Genomic DNA, 15,291 nt, shown 5'->3' with positions numbered 1-15,291 from the left:
CCAGAGCAGAGCAGAGGGGCAGAATCACCTCCCTCGACCTGCTGGCCACGATTCTTGTTATGCAGCCCAGGACACAGTTGTCTTTCTGGGCTGCGAGCGCACAGTGCCAGCTCATGTCCAGCTTTTCATCCACCAGTACCCCCAATCCTCCTCTGCAGGGCTGCTCTCAATCCCTTCATCCCCCAGCCTGTATTGATACTGGGGGTTGCCCTGACCCCCGTGCAGGACCTTGCACTTGGCCTTGTTGAACCTCATGAGGTTCACATGGGCCTCCAGCCTGTCCAGGTCCCTCTGGATGGCATCCCATCCCTCAAGTGAATCAACTGCACCACTCAGCTTGGTGTCATCCGCAGACTTGCTGAGGGTGCATTGTGTGGTAGCAGTGCTTATATTTGAGCCCTTCCCTTGCAGCAGGTAGATGAGGTATGTCAGCATCCTGCTGTGACCTCCTGACAGGTAGTTTCTGCAGCTGCCTGTATCCACATGTTCCCCTCACCACTGAGTGATCAAGCTTGTGAGGGCCTGTTAGGATTTTTGACGTACCTCATTGCTGAAATGGTAAACTCTGTTTTCCATCAAAACTGAAATTCCATTCATTTGATGTTCAAGTTCAGCTGTCGTTTGAACTAGCACAAGCTGTGTCCCTGATCCAGGGCTGAAATCAGCTCATCTTAACTCACAGTACTCCTTCTGGGTTATTAGCTTGTCCGTTACCAACTTCTCATTAGCTGTGTTCTCCAAAACTTCTGTAGGCAAACTACCTTGCCCCACAGAGATGAGAAGAGCTCCTTCATGGATTTCATGGGTCATGGCCTGAGGAAATGAAGGCTTCAGAGGTAGTGGTCTACGAACTTCTCCCCAGAGCCCCCCCTCTGTGCCACATGCAGTTGGGCCACAACAAGATCAGGGAACTGAATCAAATTTAGAAGAAAAATCTTAATTAGGCTGGGGGGACATGTATGCTTAATTCTGTTCCTGTTGATTTCAGAAGAAACAAAATGTGTTTCCTCTTCACCTGGGCTGTATGGAACTCATTTAGCTTTTGGAAGAGAAGAGACTTAAGGTGCACAAATCAAGAGAATATGAAGAAACAAAATTATTCTCAAAAGGATTTTAATGAAATTCTTCTCTTTTATTTGAATGGTTGCCATATTTAGATAATTAAGTAGAATTGTCATAGGAATGAAAATCATCTTTCCCTTCTTCCCAAGGAATCCGAAAAATGTCACTATGTACAGAATTTACAATTATATGCAACAGTTTATTGTTATTCTGGACTCCAAAATTTGGGATCGCAGGTAAAAATGGCCACACCAAAGCTAGAGCAGGATGTGTCCATCCTGTACCTTTCACAATGTTCTGTGAACTTTACCAGTATACTTTCAAAATGATAGCTCTTCCAAGGATGAGAAGCTTTCCTCACCTGAGATCTTGCTCTGTATACAATTTTCATAATCCATAGCCTAAATAATTAAATTGTATTCCTTTTAGAGCAGGTGAGAAGTCAGGCAAAATGGGCCAGATGAGCAGATGTGTTTAGATTTCTGTTTTCTGTTGGTGTCACATGAAAGATGATATAAAGCAGGTGTAAAAAAAATAATCTAATGATAAATCAGTAGATGTTAGGCATCTAGTAACTTTGGGATTTGGATGGAAATCCTTCATTTCATGAATTTTCTTAGTAATTTTTGCCTTTCACTTACAGAAGTTTCCTTCGTTTTCATGGATTATTTGGCAGAAAGTCTTTCTGTTTTGGTTCAAGCTGCTGAACCTCCATAACTCCCTCTGTAACTGTATTTGACAGCCACTACAAACACCGAGTTTCTCTTTAAAAATTAGAAACCTTGAAGAACTCTGAAATACTTCTGAAATACAGCATCGTTATCTCTAACTTAACATTCAATCAAATGTCCACTGAGAGAATTTCTAAGATCCACATGCTATTAAATGAATTGGAACTCAGTCCTGGTGTGTTACTAGTAGGACTTTGCTTCTTTACTTAGCTTCATTTTCCAGTCTGAATCTACATGGCTGCTCTTCAGTAAGGAAAATTGCTCTGAGCTGGTGGGATCGGAGGTTTGTAACAAAGTGTGCTGGAAGGCACCCATGTTGCTAATGAGTGGAAGTGAGTATACAGTGGCTGCAAGATGTCCTCCGTAACCTGAATTGTCGGTCTCGGTCCATGTCATGGTTAGCAGGTCCCTTCTGAGAAACCTTGGGAACAGACGTCCTTGCTGTGCACCTCAAGCAGACAGCTCTGAGACAGTGCAGTGGTAGAAACTGTGCTTCCCCGTCAGCCCTAAAGGAGTCCTCCTAAATCATGATTAAGGTGCGATAACAGCATGAAGGTAGACTGCTGCTGCTAGCATTGCCTCAGTTTGGCACATAAATAGCAGCCTTCAGTCCCCTTATGCAAGTGCATAAAATGCATAGTAATAAACTGTGACTTACCCCACTTTCAGGTGCCTGGCCATATGAAAAACAGTTAACCACCTAAATCTACTGCTACACAAATATGCTACCAAGGGCAGGTGATAGGCAGCAGCAGTGTTGCACTGTGAGCAGCATTATTTAGATGCGTTCTTCCTGGGATCATGATGCACCCAAGGTTTACATGTTAGCAGGCTTGGCTTTTTAATTAGGGAAACGAAGCATCCATAAGCAGCGAAACAAAACAAGAGGCTTGAAATCATCCTCATTTTGTATTATACAGAATTTCTATATTCATCAGTACACAAGCGATTGCTAAACAGGTCCTCACTACATTTACTTGCAATTCAAACAAAGTGGTTATTATGCAAACAGGTTAGCTTTGTGGAGGCATCTCCAGGGTGAGCTTAACCCTGTCCTGTTTGGTTCCTCTTGTCTAAGTCTTATAGGTCTGTAAATGTTCATGTTGTTGTACAGAACTGCGGAGTTATCGGCCACGTAGTGTGGCTGATAGTAGTTAGCCTGGATGGCCTTCTGTGGTGGTGGGGCTGTGAATGAGACATAGCTGTGGAAGGAATTAACTCTATGGAGAGGTGACTGGGGGGTGAAGTTGCTGCTGAATATGAGAGTTCTTGGGGTTTGCTTGGTCTGGTGGGTGCTGCCGGCTGAGAAGCTGCTGAAGGGATCGGAAAGAGTGTTAGCACTTTCCTCGTTGCTGTAGGGAAGGCTGCGCTGGGGAGCCCAGCTCTTGCTGAACAGGAAGGGCATGGTACGTGGTGGAGACTTTGGTCCCCTCACAGGCTTGGACAGTGCGTAAAGGTGTCGGAACTCTTCATCAAACAGCTCCACAACTTGACCCGTGAACTTGGAGAGGAGGTTGCGGTGAACCTGGCCGCATAACCATGTGAAGCTGGAAGGAGAGACAAGGTGAGGGTTAGCATTAATGTCAGCTATTAGGAACTGGAGATCCCTGCAGGGGTGGTGCGAAAGGCAAATGTGTTTTACTGCTGAAGTTCCTTGTCTAAACACAGGAGGAAGATGGTGTCGCAGTTGAATTTCAGGTCAGTTCACATCAGTGCTCTTTGACTTGCATCAAGCTTTATTATTGCAGCTGCCTCTAAAGCCTTCAAGAAATCTTGTAAAGTTATACAATCTCCTAAAGGGAGCAGTGATCCAGATCCACTGCAGGACTAAATGTCAGATACCATATCCAAGGTTTGGGCATCTGTTCCATGGAAGGGAGTTTAGACCCCTCTTTTGGGTACCTCTCTTTCATGCACAATGCTTAAATTCAGGTCTTACCAAATCTTGTCTGCACGCACATAAATTGTACCTTCCCCGCAGAATGCTGTGCCAGTTGGTAACTCTCACTTACTCAGAACTGACATTAGAAAGACTAGCGAAAAATAACCATCCTTTGTTTTTGTTTTGCCACACTCTTCCTGCATTGGTCAAGAGAAACACATAAAAAGCCAACCTGTCACATCCCACTCCCACTAAACAAATTGCCACACCTGACAAATGCTTATTTTCTTCATTACAGAGAAAATGAAATTATAAATATTTCCTACAGCCTTTCCAAAAATAAAAATACCACTTTGCTATAAAGTAAGGGAGAAACACTGCAATAGTTTTCATTCTGGTAATCCAGAGACACACCTTAGGATACCCCATAGTTCTTAAATGATTTTTCTTTTGTGTGCTTCCTTAATCCACTCAGCAAACATAAATTTGTGCTCTTTTACAGAACCACAAGCCATCTTGATTGTGCTGTGCAGCCTGCCTTGTCTGAGCAGCATCATCATCATCAATAAAAAGAGCACAGTTGAGAGAATGAAATGTAATTACTCCCTAAGCTGACCAGGGCTTGAGCTGTGCAGCAGAGGATACAGAGCAGTGTTGGACTTGAACCTGAGGTTATTCTGTGTTGGCAAAACTCTGCCACGGTTATTCCTGCGTGACTTTATTAGCTACGCTGGATGTGCACAAGGATTGCTGAGAGGCAGATTTGGCTGTAGGTGTGTGCACTTTAAATCTTGTTCTTGTCATGTTTTGACAAAACTCCTGTGAAACTCAGTGGGACTGACAGCCTGAGCTGATGCTAAGGGAATAAAGACAGACAATTTGCATCTGCCTGTTTGGAGCATTCTTAAAGAGGGTTGGGTTTGGGGCATAGAGTGGTTTTATACTGTTGCTTCAGGAGCAAGGGGAGGAGTGAAGAAATGACTAGTTCAATGCCACCAGGCAACCCTACAATATATACTGTACATTTTATGATTGGACATGAAAATATACAGTAAATTACCAGAATACAGGCACTTCTCATCTACTTTGTTCAAATCATTCTAAATATGGACAAAACCTTGGGAGCCGAGGTAAACAGCACAGCAAGCTAACTCCCTGCTGTGTGGGTAGCATCTGCTGTGCTAGCTCAACATTGCCTTTATTCACTAAGAAGCACTCTCTAAACCTTCTCATGTCCTTCATCTAACTGTTAAGCCAGGAACAAACACAAAACCACGCAATTAGTCTGGGATATCTATGCTGAAGGTTACAAACTCATGAAAGGGCTGAGGTGTGGAGTGTCAGGTTTATACTTTATGTGCTAGAGATATATCTAGTTTATAAAAGACAATTTAGAGAGAAAAAAATCAATTACACTTATAAATGGCTTTTAAAAACCCAACAAAATCAGAGGAAAAAACTGTTGCACCCAATTTTGATAATTTACTCCCACACATAACTTCCTGCAGTACCCGACGGACAGATACTCATTTCTGGTTCATCGATCTTATCTGTAACCCTTGTAAGCAGAGAAAGTTGGATCCAATTAATAGCCCAAAGATTCTCCATAAACTGATGGCGAATGGGTCAGCTGTAAAGTAACAAGGTGAGACCTGTGTGATTTTAGACAAACATTTGTGGACTTCACGTAGTGAGTCACAGCAATTTACATTCTGTGCACTTTGCTGAAGAACAAAGCAGAACTAGACATAAAGACTTAACAGGTTTTCATTAGCTTCATTCTAAGAGGAAATTCGTTGTTTAGGTTTCAGGCCCTGTTTTGCTCCTTAGTTTACAATTCCAAGTGCTCTTTTGGGAAAGGCTCAGAGAATTCTGTTATTGTCACTATCTGCCCAGAAGGATCATTTTTCTACCAGGCCTTTTTGAGTGAAGTACATCAGAAAGAAGAGAAAGCACAAAGAATTACTGCCTAGCTTGGGGCCAAAGCTGTATCACTAATTCAGTCATTGATAGCTACTTCTCAGCTGTCTTTCCAAGGCTTTGTCCCAAGCCCCATGTCCTGTTCTGGATCCTCTCATTTATGATTGTCTGAATCAAAACCCGCCTCTCCTGCTCAATCTGCACTGGACTTGTTTCTTTCTGAGTATGCCCTCTGTATTACTGCAGCTGCAGTTCATCAGAGATGCTCTCATCCCTTGTATTTACAGCACTGCAGTAACATGCAGCATTACATGCATTTAATCTGAAATGGAAGGACTGGATTTTTCACCTGAGCTCAGGTTTGAATTAACCTACACATTAGTGTTGCTTGCTGGTGGGATAACCTCTGTATGAGGAACCTGCCCCACCTGAACGGATGCTCTCAGCAAAGCACCCCAGTGTTAGATGTTAGACGCTGGCTCTGAAGAGGCTGGTGGCTTTCAGAGTGGCAGCCAGGGAGGTACGCAGCTGCCCCTGAGGATCAAGGTCTATGCTTTCTGCTGTTTTCATTTTGCCTTCTTTAGGAGCACTGAGTTCATGCATTACCTAACTTCAAATTCTTTTTAAAAAAAAAGGAATAACATAGTTATCATAACATGGGGTAGAGTAACAGAGAGACAGCAAAAAGAAAATACTGCATCCTAACCTCACACCATAGACTTTGGCAATAAAAATTGAAAGGAAAACTGTAACTTAAAACACTTGCTCATGCCTGCACTTGTGCAGGCATGTGGGTTAAACAGCCTTCAGAAGCTTCTCAGCTCCAGTGTGCCCTGTGCAGCAGGACCACACTCATCCACACTGACCCAAGCAATGGCTTTTTACCGTGGTTTTAAAAACCATTCCAGAGCAGGAGATGCCACAGACTCAGTGGTGGTTCCTTTGCCTCTAACTAGTTGCCAGCTTCAGTCCTCTTTGTTGTCCATGAGGCAAATATATTTTGTCCCTAAACACTTTGAGTAGAAAGAGTGAGCCACGGTCCCTTTTAGTGCAGTATGTACAGAAGGCCTATTTTATTTCCTCAGCCTGTTCTGCCCACCAGTATTACAAAGTCATGCAGAGCACAGCACTTAAGTGAAATCTGCTGTTGTATTAAAGATCTTTTGTATTAGTTTTAAGATCTATTCCAATCTGATTTCCAGCAAATGCACTGCAGAAGAGTTTGAGTCTGTTTTACTCAACATCATTCTTGTTTACACCTGCAGAGGCTGGTAGATAAGGTTTAGGGATAACAGAAAACTTTCAGATTAATAAAGTGAGAGCTAGCAAGCCTACAGAAATGCCGTGTACTGATAACCAGCTAGAACCCATGTGAATCTGCAAACTGGTGCTGAGCATGCTGAAGTTAAATAGTGTATAGATTTATTCCTCACCACCCTCTCTGCTTGCTTGCTGGATGGGGGATTACGTAGTTTGACAAGGCTCTTCGGGTTAGAAGATATTGCATCAGCAGTAGAGAATGACAGAAGTGACTCTGCACAGGACTTTGAGGGTTTTTCTTTTTATTTTTAGGATTGAAAAGAGAAGCCCAAAGGAAGCTTCGGCTAAAGAAAATAGATCTTGTTCTGTCCCTCTTCTCCCACACATCCTTCACTTCTACTCTCTCTATAAATCTGCTGTTGCATTTCTACACACCTTTGATGAGGGACTGAAAAAAAACTGAAAGAAGAAGAAAATCACAGGGCAGCCAATAAAAAAAACCACTGAGTGTTCACTCATTTTTGTCTGATGGTTCATTTGGAAACTGAATGAAAACTGGATGCTCGCCTCTGTGGACAGCCAAACTCCTGCAGCCTGCACTAACCCCATGTATTCACCTTTACCTTCATCACTATAGTTATGTAATCATCCTGGTGGCACAGTTTTATCGGACTAGAGGCATTTAAGCTTCCAAACCATAAACTGGGATTAAGAAAAACAATCTCATCCTTTTAATTAAATAATCACCTCTTGTCTTTTTGTATCTTGATTTCTAGGATACACTCAGTCATTTGTGAAGCTATCTACATAGCCATGAGGCTCAGCAGCTTCATTTATTTGATGCAAGCTCAGAGTCTCCTGAAATTCCCTGACTGGAGGATCTTGGATCTTAATTAAAACCCCAGTTGTTGAGATATTGCATCCTCTACCCGAAATAATTATAGCAGCACAAAAGTGGAAAGTTACAGACTCAGCTCACAAACAACAACAAAAAAGGAAATAAAAGGGAAGGTACAGCAGTTGTGTAGATGCATACTGCCTACCTGTTAATGAAACACAAGAAAAAACAGGAAGTCTCTGAAGTATTTCTGTTTTACCTTTAATCACTAAACTTGTCATATGGAGAACAAATCCTCAGATAAGCTGAGTGACATATGCTACATTAAGGGATCCCGAGGGAGATGGAAATGTATCATGTCTCATGATAACACCATCTGAGCACCCAAACAATAGGGAAAGCATAACATTAAGCTGTACACATTTCTAGTTCTGCTCCAGGGCTGCACTGGCAAAGTTGTTTACATTAGTTTCTGAACATTTAAATTAAATACCACACTCCATAAAGAACTAACATCAGCTTTAAAGCAAGTTAAGTGGATTACTGAAAAATGGCACATATTTGAAAACATAAGGGGGTTTTGTTCAAAAAAATCCTTCTCACCTGTACAAAAATTTCCATGGCACTTCTTTGTGAAGTAATATTAAAAATCATAAAAGAGCACCTGGACATGAGCTGCAATGGCTTATCTCACCTGTAAGATCCAGAGAGCACGTATCTCCAGTCAGAGATAAGAAATTTTTCCTGTATTTGTCCTGAAAATTTCCTGCCTGATTTGGCACAGTAAACCTCTCCAGTGACACTGCGGACTGAAATATTCTGTAAAGAAAAAATAAAAAAGAACAGAGTGAATTTTTTTATAATTAAAAATCAGAAGGAAAGGGCCCTTTCTCCCCATTGCCTTTAGCTCTTCACTTCCCCAGTGTTTATTATGACTTCTTCATAGACTCTCCAATGTTACATTTGAAGGTTTGGGGCTAGAGGAAACTTAGCCAAGGTCTCTCACCTGCCACAGGGTTACTTGTTTCAATGGGGACATAAACCTGCATGGAAAGTCATGCAGATGGAGCTGTGCTGTGTAACGATAACTGATGCTACCCCAACCAAAATGAGTGTGAGATGTGTCCATAGCTGAGAGTCGTCTGTTACCTCCGCTGACACCCCAGCAACAATTTCCTCTAGCTGTAAGCTCTCGTTTTACGCTGGCTATGGCACAATCCAGCAGGGCAAAACCTCTGCTCTTCCAATCCATCTGGGCCTGCAAGTACATACATGCTGCCCAGACGAATGCTGTCCTGCAGAATCAGATGCAAGTACATGTGTGAGTGGAGAAGCAGGTCAATTTGGCCCATGTGATGCTCTGCACTGTCCTTGTACCTGAGCAAATGCATTTAAGGCAGGCCAGGCACCCAGACCTGACTCTGCTGTCCATATGCACACTTTGCAGAGTCAAGGCCTTAGAAAATGAGAGGTGCCAAGGATCTGGCTCACACATTGTCAAAGCCTGTGCATTGTAGCAGCATACTTACAATAAATAGCACAGGCTTGTTCTTCCTAAGGAGTGGGGGTTTACAGACATGCAAACACTGTTATGAGCATGTTCTATTAATTTGAGTTTCTTTATACATTTGGGGTGGAATTCAGCTGTTGAAACACAGGTGTCTGGTGCATGTCTCCTGCCTGCCCTCCAGCTGCCATTCCAGGAGGCTGTTGCATCTGCGGTAGCAGCCATCCCCATGAAGGTGCCACAGGTGCCCTACAGCATCTCAAGCAACAAGTGAAATGGTCCCTAGGAGGTTATTTTTAAGGTCAGTTCCCTCTGGCAGGGATGAAGGTGGGCTAAGCTAACAGCCAGCTAAATTTGAGGCATTATCTTTAAAACAGAGCTTTAACAACAGGTTTTATCAGAAACCACTTACTGCAACCAAGGTATTGCCATGAAAAAGTTTCATGTGCCTGCTACCCATGGCTGCCAGACCACAGCTGCTGTGGAGTTATCAAACAGAAGCAATTGTAATGCTTATGTTGGACAACTCTACTACGGGACTTGACTTAACTCTGTTTTAAGACTTCAGGGCCCAGATTAGTTTCATCTAAGGACGTAATGGAAATGCCTTAACTTCCAGTAACATCCATGGAAAAATGTAGGCATCTTCAGAGGAGAATTAGGTGCAATAACACTACCTCTGGAAATCTCTCACTCCCTTTTAATTACAAGGTAGACTGACCCTAGCATAACCATGCTTCTAGCTCACAGTGCCTAAAGTTAGGCATACAAATCTGAACCTAACAGCTTCACAGAGCCACAGTACCTTGAAGAGATCCTCAGCAATTTGCAACTTGTCGCACATCTCCGAGAAGAGATTTATATTGCCATGATCGAGTAACAGGTAGACAAACACCATGCGCTTGTTAGCTGCCTCCAGGAGGTCACAAAGAATCTCAGTGTCTGTGAACACATCCATCACGATAGCTAGCACCTAGGGGAAAAAAGCAGAGGCATTACCAGAGTCAATTTATGTAACTTAAGGTTGCCTGTGAGGCCACTGAAATGTAGTTTATTTTTAAAAAAATATTCTAACAAACACAAATCTTTGGACATATATGTGGATATTTCTTCTGGTTTTCTCCGTAAGCTCCTGAATCAGTAAATTGATGAGATACATATTGCTTCATTGTTTTATTGCTCATATAAAGCCAATATAACACGCAACATACGCACTTCAGTTAAGCTCTTTTAATCATAAAACACAAAATGACCTGTGAATTTGTAGGTGAGATTTCAGCACTAGGAAATACATTGAAGTGCTAATCACAGAATAATAAGGATGCAGCTAAAATAAGAGACCGCAGCCCTTGCCAAATGGCTGACTAGCTTTCATAAGTCACATGCATTTAGCAAGAATCACTGGATGATGCCTTCTCTGTTATGACTTACACCTGGAACGGTCCTGGCTTTAAATCCTCACTGATGGTGGTGGTGGGGCAACAGACTCCAACAGCTACATCTGTTTGGGTTTTTTTTAGTAACGATTTATAAACTAATTGTTTCAATTTAACCATACATCCATGCTTCCCAACTCACAACTGGCAGGACAGTGTATAAAAATCTCAGGACTGGGCATAAAAGCCCCAACAGCTACTTAAATGCACAGCCTCCAGCCAGAGTGGATCAAGGAACTGTAAATGTGATATAAAACCACTTCCATAGTCTAGCCCCTATGCTCAGCATTGGGCACGGCCTCATGAAGGTGCTGGTCTTCACTGACGTCTGCTATTGTTCATGGAAAGGGTCATCTCTGCAGGGCAATTCTGCCCAGCTAATACCCGATTTATCTTCAGAAGGTGCCTATATCTCCATTGACTAGAAAGGCAACCCTTGATAATTGCACTCACAGGATATCATCTTCAATCAAAACAAACTTTACAGTATCTCTGCAGATCTGTCTTACCAATTGCTTCCAACTTGCACTGAATCTTACTCCAAAGCCTGTGCCCACACTTACCAGCGAGCTTATTCCCTTCACCCCCACAAGGAAATCCTACAAGACTAAGCACATCCTGCATAGCCAGCATCCTGTTCAGGCAAGCCAAATTATTTGCAGAGCAGTGAGGATCCCACACCTTCATTCTGCTGCCAAAGCATGGTGTTTCAGAAAGGGCCTCGCCAGTGCTACGTAAGTGGCACAATTTTGTCCAGTATGTCACATTCACTCTTACTGTTAACTCACCTTGTCTTTTTAAATGGCACAATATGCATCCAGCCTCACCGTAGCTCCAGACCACTCTCTAGTACTGCTTTTTCACCAGCTGTTCCCAATTTGTATTTCTGTACCTGACTTTCCTCTCTTACTTGCAGTACTTGTCGCTTCTTTTGCCCAAATTTCATTTTATGATTCGCACCTATTCCAAAAATGTGTTAAGATTACAGTACTACACGCCAATCCTCTGCAGTTTGGCGTCATCTACAAACACAGTCATTTTTCTGTTGTTTAAGTTGTTAATGGATATATCACATACTAGGCTATCCAGGATCGATCCTTATCAAATACTAATTAATAAATGCTGCCGTTGAAAAACTGTACTCAAAAAGCAGTTGCCAAATTTATACTGTGTGTAAGTGTTGCTCCAACACCCTCTTGTAATGTAAATTAGATGGTTAAGAAGGTCATGTGAACCATGGATTTATATTACATTTCCCACTTTTTCCCCTACAAATTTTCTCCTCTTGAGACAGAAAATTGGCCTGGGTCGATAGTTTACTGATGCTTATTCTACTATCAATCAGAGACATTTCTTCTGTTACTGAATCTTTCTGATGCCGCCAACTTAGAACGACTGATCTATAATTCCCCTGATGTGCTGAGCACTTGTAGCCTTTGACAGGGCAGTTGCCAATGGGGATTCTTCTCCCTTGCCATTACACTCGGCGTTGTCAGGCCCAGCACTTGCAGGAGAATAATAAAGCAAAAGTCCGTAACTCCAGTGGGCTTTGCAGCCTGTGCCGCACAGCAGGCACTGCAGCCTGGTATTGTTCCTGACTGTTCCCCTGTGAAACTGCTAGTGGCGTCTCAAGTTTATACAAGGGGAAAACTCCTGGACGATGGTAAACACAGCACTGAAATGTCAAATATTTTTTTTCCAGGAAAACAGGAGAGCTGCCAGAACACACGACAGAGGCTTTTTGTCCCCCTCCAGCTGCTCAGCTTCTGGTTTCCCAGTGCACGGGCAGACTGGCTTGTGGCTGGCACCTCTCTGCGGCCCCCGTCACTTTGTCTGTTGTCAGGGGCATCATCCGCACCTTTCTCATTTGCCAAGTTACGCTGCAGCGTCTCCATATGGAACCCACGTGGCATTTTTAGTGATACTGACAATGTATTAGGGATGAAAAGTCTTTTTTCTGAATAATTTCCTTCCTCTGTGGACGGCTGCTGGCACACCAGACACACATGCCCTTCTCTGGGCTCCCCTTCATCCACATCTCCCATGAATACCCTGAAACAATTGCTAATAGCTCAGAGCTCGCTTTAGCTTAATTCTTGTTACCGGTGCAATGGTCTGAACAGATCAAAGCATCCTGCTGGTGATGCATGAGAAGGGACAGAGCCCAGATGCCTTTTCTATGGCACATTTGCTCTGCTGGGTTAATGGGAGTTTAAAAGAAGAGGGAATGCTTTTTTTTTTAAGTCACCAACATAAAAAGGTGTTGGGAGTGAGTACCAAAAAAAAAAAATAATTACTGCCTGTGTTCAACAATAGGCTCTTTACAGCCCCTTTCTTGAGCAAAGCTACACTGCAACACACAAGGCTGGCTCTGATCAAATACCACGTTTACCTGATCTTTTCAAGAGCAGGAAGACAACCGAGTGCAGAGGAACAGCAATTCTCTCCCCATACCTGAGTGGTCTTGTTGATGTACCGGCGTATGATGTCTCTAATGTTGCTGTTCTTCTCTGTTTGGAAATACACAGTAGCAGTGGATTTTTCCTTTAAATAGGGCTTCTCTGCTGTAATCCACGTGTGCAGCAGAGCTGGCTCACTGCTGTCAGAAATGGTGGGGAAGTAGGTCCCTGAAGGGAGTGACCCAGTATCGTTCTGCTTTGGTGCAGTCGCCCCGTCGGCAGCCAGGGACTCCTGCGCGTAATAGGACTCCCTGGTGTTATCCTTGATGTACTGAGCTTCCACTGAGGAGAGGAAATCCACCTCGCCTTCTTTGCTTAAAGTTTCGAGGTAAGAGTCTGTCCCACCATCCAGGAAGGCGTCGGTGGCCAACCTTATGCTTTCGTTGTGGCTGAAATCCGCTTTTGTCAGCTTTGGGGACTGGTTCTTGATATCCTCCAGCCTTTTCCTTATCTTGCCCATGTGTCTGGAGTGGCTCATGGCTCTCTGTCGCAGCAGTCGATCTGCCAGGCAGGCACCATGCATTTGCACGGCGCAGGCAGCGCAATCATCCTTGTTCGGAGACTGCATTCTGGCGTGAAATCGCCTCAGCTGAACGAATTAACTATGAATAAAAATAAAGAGATCTTATTACCTCAGGCAAACTCACACTCCCTGATTTTGTTGGTACAATTATCTTCAAAAAAAACCCAAAGCTTGCTTCTCAGGTGGTGGTGTACTTCAGCAACAATCTGTTTCCAGATGGGACACAAGTGCAAAGCTGATTAGATTGCTTATCTGAGAGGCACCCACCTCACCCCCAGGGCATACGAAGGATTCGAGTCCAATTACCAGGGCCGTCGGATTCGGTTGTATTTCCCTTCCTGTTGCATCCTGAGAAATGTGAGGGAAGAAAGCACTCAAGCAAAAGCAGGTAGGCTCCCAAGCATCGTTGCACAATCTTCAAAACAGCTTGAGGCTTCTCTGTCTTCCCATAGTATTCGTTAGGGAGCAAAAACAACACTGACGTTGAACTGGGAGAGAGACATCAGCCATGTCTCTAGCTTCAGAACAGCAGAAAGGGTCACGGACTCTTGTCTGGACCCACATGCTGCCAGGCAGGCTTAAAAATAGACTTGAACTTCGTCACTGTGCCCCATTCATAGTATGTTGCTATTACCATAGACGATTCACTCATTTATTTCTTTAAAGCTTTGTGACTACGCCATCCTATTAAAAGAAAAATACCCCTTCCCAAACATCCTGAATATTATGTGGAGGGAGGGTTGTGAGCTGGCCTCAAAGCATCAGAAATACAAACACTCATCACTTGATTGTGCACATTTAGGGCTGTTTGGTTGGTTTTTTTTTTGTTTGGTGTGTTGTTTTTTTTTTTTCCCAGGCTGCAGCTTCTGGAGTCACGTTGTCCCTGTGGCAGCTCAGCTGCTGTGTCATTAGCAGGACAGAGGCACAGGTTTGCAGTGGGGTGAGAGGCGCAGTGCCTCCAGGGAGCCAGGCCAACTGGTATGACTGCGCGGGGGCAAGGAGAGGCAGGGTGGGAAGGCACCCTGCCTGAGGTACGCCATAAATACCTGTATGCATGCTTTTACACAGAGGCACGTGTGACACAGTTTTCTCACACAGGCTGGGTTTGCCCTCGCCCTGCATAGCTCTCTATCTGTGCACCAGCATGTCGCGGCTCCGGAGGGGAGTGGAGGATCGAGGGGACATGCCAGTCTGGGCTTTTGCACAGGGGTATGGGCTGCTGAGAGCACATCTGAGCAGGGAAAGGCTCCTGCCACTCTGACCAATGCGCTCGGGAGCATGGACATCTTCAGGGCCACTTGGAGTGACACAGGCCCAGTTTTTCCAGGGTAGCTTCCCAGATTCTGGGTCTATGTCAGATGCCTTATGGGGGGGAAAAAGTAATTATATGTGAGGATGACACAAACATATATATATGAAAAGAGAAAAGGGTATGAAATGGTTCGGATTTTAATCCCGTAGCCACAAAGGGCTGGAAACACCCACTGGGGGACAAGGAGAGGTGGTGGTGGGGCCCGTCCCTGAGCTCTTGGCGTGATTTTAAAAACTATCCCGTCCCTCCCCCCACCCCCCAACATCCGCCCGCAGCTGTCAGACGCGGCAAAAAGTCACTAATTATCTACTGACCTGTTCCGCGCAATTATGCCGAAAACGATGCTGCCTAATTAACCTGA

The 15,291-nt window shown here is 43.9% G+C and overlaps 1 protein-coding gene across 2 annotated transcripts; it reads right to left on the bottom strand.

Annotated features, from left to right (window-relative positions):
* Positions 1-913: 913 nt before the first annotated feature.
* On the bottom strand, positions 914-14,122 carry FAM83A (family with sequence similarity 83 member A). 2 transcript variants are annotated; one of them, XM_075023900.1, is made up of 5 exons: positions 13,886-14,122; positions 13,091-13,697; positions 10,006-10,173; positions 8,388-8,512; positions 914-3,340 (listed from the first exon to the last, which is right to left on the bottom strand). In XM_075023900.1, the coding sequence occupies exons 2-5, from the start codon at positions 13,661-13,663 to the stop codon at positions 2,794-2,796; spliced, it is 1,413 nt and encodes a 470-aa protein (XP_074880001.1). In that variant the 5' UTR covers positions 13,664-13,697; positions 13,886-14,122; the 3' UTR covers positions 914-2,793. The 2 variants fall into 2 exon arrangements, with proteins under 2 accessions (XP_074880001.1, XP_074880002.1); XM_075023901.1 differs by having other exon boundaries at positions 13,925-14,037.
* Positions 14,123-15,291: the final 1,169 nt, after the last annotated feature.

Source organism: Buteo buteo, chromosome 3 (assembly GCF_964188355.1).
Source record: "Buteo buteo chromosome 3, bButBut1.hap1.1, whole genome shotgun sequence".
Taxonomy (NCBI): Eukaryota; Metazoa; Chordata; class Aves; order Accipitriformes; family Accipitridae; genus Buteo; species Buteo buteo.
The sequence above is the reverse complement of the archived record's forward strand: the minus strand, read 5'-3'. Positions and strand labels throughout refer to the sequence as shown.